Raw genomic sequence first — 9,126 nt, 5'->3', positions numbered from 1 at the left:
ATTATTTGTAAAATAAATAGTTTCCTTTAAAATTTACATTTGTATAGTATAGGTTGTAGATTGGTTTTTAATAATACTGAACAATTTTTAATGTTTAGGGATGGTTGAATGATTAAAAAAAAATATTTCCATTCCAATATTGTTTATCCATTTTTCTGCAATAAACTTTAAGAAAAAAGTCTTTAAAAAAAAGAAAGGAGAAGAGTGTATTAAAGGGAGAAAAACAAGATTTTATACTTTTTTTTATCTCCTCCATATAAAACCCGAGATAATCGAATAATCGCAGTCCCACCACTCTTATTTCGCGAGACTTCCATGGAAAAGATAATTTACACAATAAAACCCAAATTGTAAGTATGGGTATGAGCGGTGGAAGTACTGTCAGAATGAGAGCTATCACAAATTGCCCTGTTATAAATCGTCAAGTAGGTAAGTAGTAAAATGTTTACTACTAATTTTAATAACGAGATTAATAGGTATTTCAATAAAATAATTAGTTTGGTAAAATAAAACCAGACCTAAAAGTGCTGATTAGGCCCTAGACAGGGGTCTATTGACAACAAGCTTTTCAGTCGACCTGATTTTAAATATAAATACTTATTCTTGAATGCATTATTTTACCTATTTACTTGCTTTGTTTTATTTTTATTTTTTAAATATTTGAAGACTAAATACTGTAAATTACTAATATATGTATACTATTGTACGAATCCAGTTCAATTTGTTTGTCATTATAGGATAAGACAAATGTAAAAAATAAATATGACAAATCTAATTGACAGTCTGGGTACTCAATAATCCACCATCAGCCTCCTTCTGTCACTACACATTCAAGCCAATAGTACATTTAATTGCATATATACAAAACAATTTATCAGGTACAAATTATATACAATAAAAACAGCCCTGTACTACAAAAATTGGAAGAGGGGACGAAACGACGCACTCAAGTACAATTCTCATACCTGGTGGCATTCTTACATATTTTCTATACGCAACCAAGGAACGATGTCTTTACATTATGTGGAGCACATAGAACAATCTTTCTCTGATAAGAATGCCTTAGAAATGAGTATCATATATTTATTACCTTAGCAATAGGCCTGACTTTTTTGTTATATAATAAGTAATAATTGTTTTTAAAAAGTGATTCCAGTTTTATGTCCCAAGGGGAGTCATGGACAAAGGGTCAATCTAGATAATATACGTATTTATCACTCAAAACGCTGAGATTTTTCTATGTTGTTTGATGGTGATGAGCCTATAATTTTCCCATTTCATTCTGCCTACCCTCGCGGGCTTGGTCTGTCATTGGTAAGGTAAATGAACATATTTGTCAAAGAAAATTTAATTGTAAACCCAATATCTATATTAAGGATAGACCGTCACTGTGGTATAATTTATTACTTTTTAAAGTTTACACCTGGATAATTATATTTTTTATTCCTAAAAGGAAATTTTAAATTAGCATTATTCCGAGAGGCACTTGGTTTTTATTTAAAGGGGTAGTTTATTTCAAAAACATTTTTCTTTTTTAAGCTACATTCGGGCTATTTCTTGGCCATCATTAGACATCCTAATAAGAACAGTCATAATTATCAAAAATTATAGCAATAATTGAAGACTCCTTTTAGGAAGAAGAAGAAATATATATAATTAATAAATAAAAATATATATAAATCAACTGCTTGGAATCTACAATATTTAAAAAAAAAATATTATATAACAGTTGATTATTTCCAGTTCTGTTATGATTCTATAGTTATTATATATATATATATATATATACTAGACTGCCTGTTTGCAGTGTATTTTCTCCATTGTCGGTGAACTGAGAAAAATATTTAATTACATATTAACAAATGAATGAGGATGAGGCCAATGATACACACGGCTTAAGATATACATCTTTGTGGTGTTTTAGGTGAAGATAATCTCATTTTTGAAAAAATAATTCCGCACGTGTATCTTATCTTATTATACAAATAACTTTATTACAGCAATATCCATGCATCAAAACATGTCATATTTTAAATATTTTCTTTTTAAAGAAGCTTCCCTTATTTCCATTATAGACGCTACAAAACGTTTCCAAAACAAAAAGAATGCGTTATTCTCCAAGAGAGACTGAAAGTCAGTTTGTCCAAATTGTTTAAGTACGGTAGAATATCGGCTATTTGTACAAGAGATCGATTGTCAACCTCGGTTCTTTGGGGTGAACCGCAAATAATCTTATCTGATGTAACTCAACCTTATAATTCCGATGGAGGAATTTCCGTTAAAGACAGCCTTTCAAATCGAGAACAAATTTATTTCCAACAAATTAAACATAATCAGAATTGCTTTCCTCGAAATGTCCTGTCCTGTGTCGAAATCCTGCACGGTGACATGACGTGTATTTTTATTATTCGACGTACTATGTAAATGTACTTCCTACCAGGAATATATTTTTCTTTTATATTCAGTATTTAAGACAAATTAAATATTAACTACATTTATTGTACAAAGATTTTATTTTTCTGTTTTTTAATTTAAATTCGAATTTTTCCTTTTCTCAGTCAGTAACTTTCCCTAGCCGATTTTTCGTGTACATTTTAAGAACTTTTTTAAAATTAAATTTATTTGCTTTTTAACTGCAAATATTGTATTATGTAAATAGTTCCTAAATATGCTGATTGTGTCGTATGTATGAGAAATTGTCCAGTGACAGCACTGAAACTCGTTACTAGTCACTCACTGAAGAGAGTTCGATGCCACTTTCGTTTCAATCGTCTCGGATGATTTTTCAGGATTGGATGAACTTTTATATTATTGTGGATTAGTAATTAATGAACTTGTTTGCAGCGATTTTTGATGAGGTTTGAAGATCGAATACGAATTCTATTAGATGTGTATTATGTTCTGTATTATGAGGGAAGATCAGGTAAATAGTCATCGAATGAAGAAAACAAAAAACGTGGCGAGCTTTCGTCATATATTTCTTCAGGGTCGAAATAAACAAAATACAAGTTTTTAATACCAATTGGCTCAGATGACCAATATTTTTTCCAGATACAAATTAAGATTTATAGTATAGTAATGGACTATTATCTGGACCTGAATTATAATTTCTATCTGGAAAAAGTATTTGTCATCTAAGCCATTTGATATCTGTTTTATTTAGATTCTGAAGATGTTATATTATATGACGAAAGCTCGGCACGTTTTTGTTTTCTTCATTCGATGACGATTTACCTGATCCTGACTCATAATTTCACTGGCGGATCTTCACTCACATACACGTTATGTGTTTATTTACTTTTACGGTCAATAGGCCTTGTTGATAAATGTGTAGTTTCCGGATTACTTTTTATTTCCAGGTATTAGAACTTGTGTATTTGTCGGAAATTGAATTCAGTTTTCTTTCAGCGTCTCCACTCGCTTTTGTTCATTTCAGATTGAAATATTATGTGATCTGGCAGTTTGGGTCTTTTGTTACGTTTATTCTGTTTAGTGATTTGGATTTGGATTTATGCAGGCTCAAATCCGCACATGCACGTACGTACATACATACATGTGCCGAGTTGAGCCTATTCGCTTCTCCTAGTCCACTGACAATTCCAGCTTTGCTGCTTACAGTAAAGTGCCGGAAGGCCGCAAGAATCACCCACCCGGAGTAATGGCAATCCGGGGGCAGACCTCGGTCTTCTCAGTCCAGACACCGAGGTTAGGTTGAATGTTGTCAACAGCTAGGTCAATTCAACACAACGCCTGCAGTTCCAAACCCATTCATGCACACGTTCATTGTTAAATATATTTCTTCCTTTTTACATCCATTCATTTAATTAGGGTGCTGGAGTATTCGATAGTTCTCCATCACCCTTTACAAATCTTATCCAATTAACCTAATTGAGGGTACATTCACTCTTAACACAAGCTAGGTATACACAACTATACAAAGAACAACCCCCATTCCCTCCAAGAATCGGAACGAGAGACCCAAATGCTCGCTCCCATGCTCAGGCACAATTCCCAAATCGGGTGGCATTCCTGCGCGCTCTTTGTATGGAGCCAAGGAATCGCACCTCTGTTTAGACGTCCTTTCATACGTGTGCCCGAATCGAAGTCTGGTCATAGTTATTTGTAGGTTTCCACTACCGTATTGTTCTACTCTTGTCGCCCTTCAGAACGAATAAATCATTCACCTTTTACTAATTGGTTTTTAAATTGTTCCCTAAGTACCGATGCTTCTACTTCTCCAGTCATTATTAAGTAAACAAACACTACTTCCTCAATCTATGTGGCATCAATGCCGAAGGAGCATCGCTCATCATTTCTAACACATTATTTTCAGATTCGCCCAAACCCGCCGCTGCTCTCGCTGAAGAGATCTTATGATTAAAAAATTTTCATAACTTCGCGAATAGTAATCCGTTGTTAGCGATTATTGTTTTCAATTGGTCTTAAATAGCTGTTTAATACTATGTAAAAGAAGATACAATCCTCGCGGAAAATTTTGTAGAAAACAAGTTCCTCTTTCCGATGATGCATAATAATATATGATTTCTTAAAGTTTAAACTGAGAAAATAGTGATAGTAGTGAAAAATCCTATTAATACGTTGCGTTTACTCACCCCCTCTCATTATCTCTTTCTACGCAATTAAAATCGTATAGATCCTTCTCACTCTCTATCTCTCACGCGCGCGCGCACACACACACACACACACACACACACACTTCAGCCAAAACATTTTTAATATTATACATTGAACTCGCAAATTTAGGTCGCGAACGACCTCTCTTACAATTGACAAGAAATAGAGGGGCTATAAAGATTGTAAATGAGAAAAATAGTAAGCGAGAGAAAAGGAAAGAGAAATGTAAATGTCTGTGATTTGTTATGAATTGTGTGCAATTAAATTTATGCCTTTTTCCAACTTAATTTTGCTAATTGGCAGGTCTCAGAGCACAAGATATCCCAAAATTTATGTTTGCAAATGCACTGTAGACAAGCATTTTACTTCATATTAATGACATCAACGTCTATTGGGCCACTCGTTTTAAGTATCTGGCTGACTGTACTGCCGAGTGCTGAGTGCTGACTGCTGATCCTGGTCAGTTTAGCAGGGATAAGAAATACATCGTGGGGGGAGATTTTTCTGTTGAGGGAAAGGGTTAGCGTCCGCGGCACCTTGACGACTGTGGTGGGGCGTTTTTCAGAACCGGCGGCTATATTCGACAGCGTTGTCATCAACCCCCGCCAGTGAACGGACGGGAATCAGTAGTGATGGGTCATGCCACATTCAACAAAACCAACACACAAGTCGTCGACGTCAACGGTAATTATTATAGATATAATAAATCGATGAGTCGTTGAGAAAGTTGAATTTGTATAATTTTTTCCCCATTGCTAATCGACGACTCGATACCATCCCTATTATCTCCGTTATCTCGCTCTAGAAAAATTTAGTCTGATATCTTATATTCCATCATTGTTAACATAAAATAAATATTTTTTCACTTATCGTTATTTATTAATATTTTTTTAAACAAAAATATCGAGCTTAAAATGAGAAAAGAAGAAAGCACGTGGTGCCCCCATTACACAAAATAATGGAATGAGACATTCGAACATTCATTCAATCATTTTTTAAATAATCGTAATTATCTTGCGTACTAGAACGTATCACTTATCAGCACAAATTTCACTAAATCATTTTTTTTTTATTCAATAAGCTTTGAAAATGTTTTTGATATTGATATTTTCTCAGTTAACCAAAATTTGTTTAAAGATATTTAATTAATTAATTATTGTTAATTTTGTGTAATAATATTTACTAGTCAATATCAAGGAACAGTTGACGTTGGTATTTTTGTTGTTAGGCTTAAATTTGGTCCATGGAATATAACTCGACGACAAAAAAGACTGACACTTTTGTTGTTTATTTTAAATTATATGCATGTATTTTTATCGTTGTATTAATTAGCAAGCAACAAGTAACAAACCCTGCAATTCTTGATGATATGAATTTTGTTCGAAGAATTTTATATAAATTGTCAAAATATTGCATCAGTAGGGAATCTAGTTCATTTGCTTTTCAGGATTTTAAATTTTTATAAATACAGATATTAATGTTAAGTAAATCATTGGAATTTGAATACATTTATGTTTACGTATATATTACTCAAAAAAATGTGTACACTCGTATTTTGTTGTTTATTTCAAACTACATATTTTTTTTAATCGTTTTGTTAACTACAACATGGTTATTTTAATGTAAACCAAATTAAACGAGATCAGAAATTCATGAGTCTTAATAAAAAATGTTGAACTATGATGGTTTGTAAGAAAATCCTCCAAAATCGAGACAATCATTGATTGATTGATTGATTAAAATTTAACTAACAATTTATTCTATCACTAACTGATTTTCCGGTGTTTTAGTGCATTTTTTAAACATCATAGTTCATCATTTTAAACCACCATAGTTAAATATTTTTATTAAAACATGAATTTCTGAACTCGTTTAATTTGGTTTACATTACAACGCATGCTGTAATTAATATTATAATAAAAATAACATATTTTGAAATGAACAATAAAATACGAGTTTTTTGTTTAGTATGTTTTATTATTTACTTTCTCCGTACGCTAGGTTCGTATGAAATTTCATTAGTTCCATTCCTTGTTTTCTCCTCGCCCATACTCGATTGGATAAAATTTGCCGACAACCAAAGTGGCCGTGTATCGAATGACGGATCGATCGGGTTGCAGTTCGTATTAGAAGTATTATTTTCAACGGCAACGTCCGTCCTGCCATCACCAGGAAAATAAAAAAAAGTTAAATTCCCTGGTAATACATAAATATCAGGACATAGTACGAATATGAGATAAATCGGCACCACTTTAATATGATGACTCTTCCAGAGCCGTTTTGCGTAAAAATCTAACTGGAAGAAAATGAATAATAAAGGCTATAATTGTGTGTAATATTTTGAAAATTGTATCAAAGATGTTAGAAAGAGCAGTTTTTCTAACTTCTAGAGTATTGAAGCAGGATCGGCATCATTTTCGTTTTATTCGATTATCTTCAAATGGCCCTGAATTGTTTTAAAAAAGTTAAAAAAGAAATATTCAATTCGAAATGAATTTGAAAAAATGGGCTTTAATAGAGAAGGGTGGCAGGAATGTAACAATGAATTAGATTATCGACCTGCTGGAAACATGAAGTCTTTTCAGAGGATCTTCGGAAGAGGTAAGATCCTCTGAAAAGACTTCAGGTGGCAAGAATGGGGAACTTACCGTCCCCGTTGTTGTGGAGCAAGTGCTTTTTCTCTCATAGATTATTTTTATTATTATTATTTATACATAGATTATTCAGTTAATAACAATATCGTTTATAAATGTGAAATGATATATACTATGAAATTGCGTGGGCGTTTTTTTCCTTCTACTACCGACCCATATTAATAATTCTGCACTTTCTTTAGTTTCTTCCGATCGACGTTTCCCCGTTTCAGAGATTGGTATGTGAAATTACAAGTTGTGGTGTTTCTGTCAGTGGGGTGAAAAGAATAATTTCGGAAATACTAGAACAGGATATGAATTAACCATCTTGGCAAATTAACAAAACCAACCTAATTGACTGACGCTGGGACATAGAATAAACATATAAATGTAAATTGGTAACTAAAGCGTTTTTGCTCTGGTTTCAAACAGCGTTCAAAAACAACAGAAGCGCAAGAATTGTTCTGATGGTACTTTTAGCCATGGTCGTCTCTTCAATATTTAGGTGGTTGAATGTTCAGAAGAAAATAAAGATACAAAAACAATACAGATCTTAAAAATCATCAGGGAAAAACAATCTTAACAATGTCTACAATTTGTCGCATTTGTTTTTTTACAGGCGGTCTCGAATTTCTTTGATCGCCGGAAAAACCTAAATATGTCAATACGGAGGCATTTGAAAGATTGTTTTTCCCTGATGATGACCTTAAAATAGTTCGAAATCTTGGCAGTAACAACTGAATTTGCTTTTTTTCCAAGACGATACCTTGATCCAGAGTGTACGTAACAATACAAACTTAAAAGTAATTCACTAGTTTTCGTGGTCGGTTTGACCAATTAATTTATGTTGATAGAGAAAACGGTGAGAAAGTTTAATAATTAAGAATGAACCTTAAGTAATTAACTTTATTGGAGTGAAATAGAATTTTTCTATTTACCAAATTGATCGTTCATCTCAAATTAATAAGAACAATGTACAATAATTAAGGGGCGGCTGTGGCCGTAACGGTTTAGGCGTGGACAAGGCGCTTATCACTGTAAGGTAAAGGTCCCGGGTTCGAATCTAGGGTCCCTGCATTCGAACCCGACATATTTACCTGGGTTGATATGACCTCATCTGTTGCGAACCCTCGTAAAAAAATTTAATTAATCTCTCTCTCATTACTTAACTTCTACCTACATATTTTTATATTATTAATAAGGTTGCTTTTTTAAAAATATATCGTAGTTTCTTTTTTATAGTACAGATATAACCAACTTTTCAAGAAAAATGTATTTATTTCGGTGCAGACTACCTGAAATACGAACAGTTTTCAGGAGAAGTTGCTTGTATCTGTTCTATTAAAAAAATTTAAAAAACAATTATGAATAAAACTTTGGCCCCCCGAGGGTTGGTATGAACTGGTACTACTGTGGTATTTTTGAATTAATTAAGCTGCGAAAATAGAATAGTAACGGTAATAATAAAAATATAAGAATTGTAATGTAACGTGAAACCAAAGGTTAACGACAAAGGTACAATAATTTTTTTCTGAAAAAACAAACATTTAGTAGTTTAGCCCTTTTTTATTTTAATTTACAGTTGATTACAACTACCTTCAATTAGGTAACAAGTAACAATGACATATAGACATGTACACAACCAAAGCAAGAGTAGAGAAACTGCCCATTGGGCAGTACTCCAATAAGACAATTTTTTCTCTATTTAATGGAGGCTAGTGTCATTATCAGTCACTGTTACTGGATAGATCTCGCGGCTATCATCTCTTCAGTCGGCAAGGGGGGTTCGTTGGGATCGTCGGGGTGCGTGTTTTTGGATTTGAAGACTTACGGTTGTTGGGAGGATTTTATGAAATTT

General features: G+C 32.9%; 1 protein-coding gene across 2 annotated transcripts in view; it reads left to right on the top strand.

Annotated features, from left to right (window-relative positions):
- Window positions 1–261: 261 nt before the first annotated feature.
- LOC106672359 (sodium-independent sulfate anion transporter) overlaps window positions 262–9,126 on the top strand; it is a 30,084-nt gene continuing 21,219 nt past the window's right edge. Inside the window, exon 1 of one of the 2 annotated variants that reach the window (XM_014403718.2) lies at window positions 262–429. In XM_014403718.2, coding sequence (XP_014259204.1) covers window positions 357–429 — 73 coding nt within the window. In that variant the 5' untranslated portion in view covers window positions 262–356. Of the gene's footprint in view, window positions 430–5,206; window positions 5,320–9,126 lie in introns of those variants that run through there. The other variant, XM_014403719.2, reaches the window with a different exon arrangement.

This window comes from Cimex lectularius, unplaced genomic scaffold (genome assembly GCF_000648675.2).
Source record: "Cimex lectularius strain Harlan isolate CLEC.00 unplaced genomic scaffold, Clec_2.1 scaffold222, whole genome shotgun sequence".
NCBI classification, from domain to species: domain Eukaryota; kingdom Metazoa; phylum Arthropoda; class Insecta; order Hemiptera; family Cimicidae; genus Cimex; species Cimex lectularius.
Note: the sequence above shows the minus strand (reverse complement) of the source record. Positions and strands in the feature narration are given on the sequence as shown.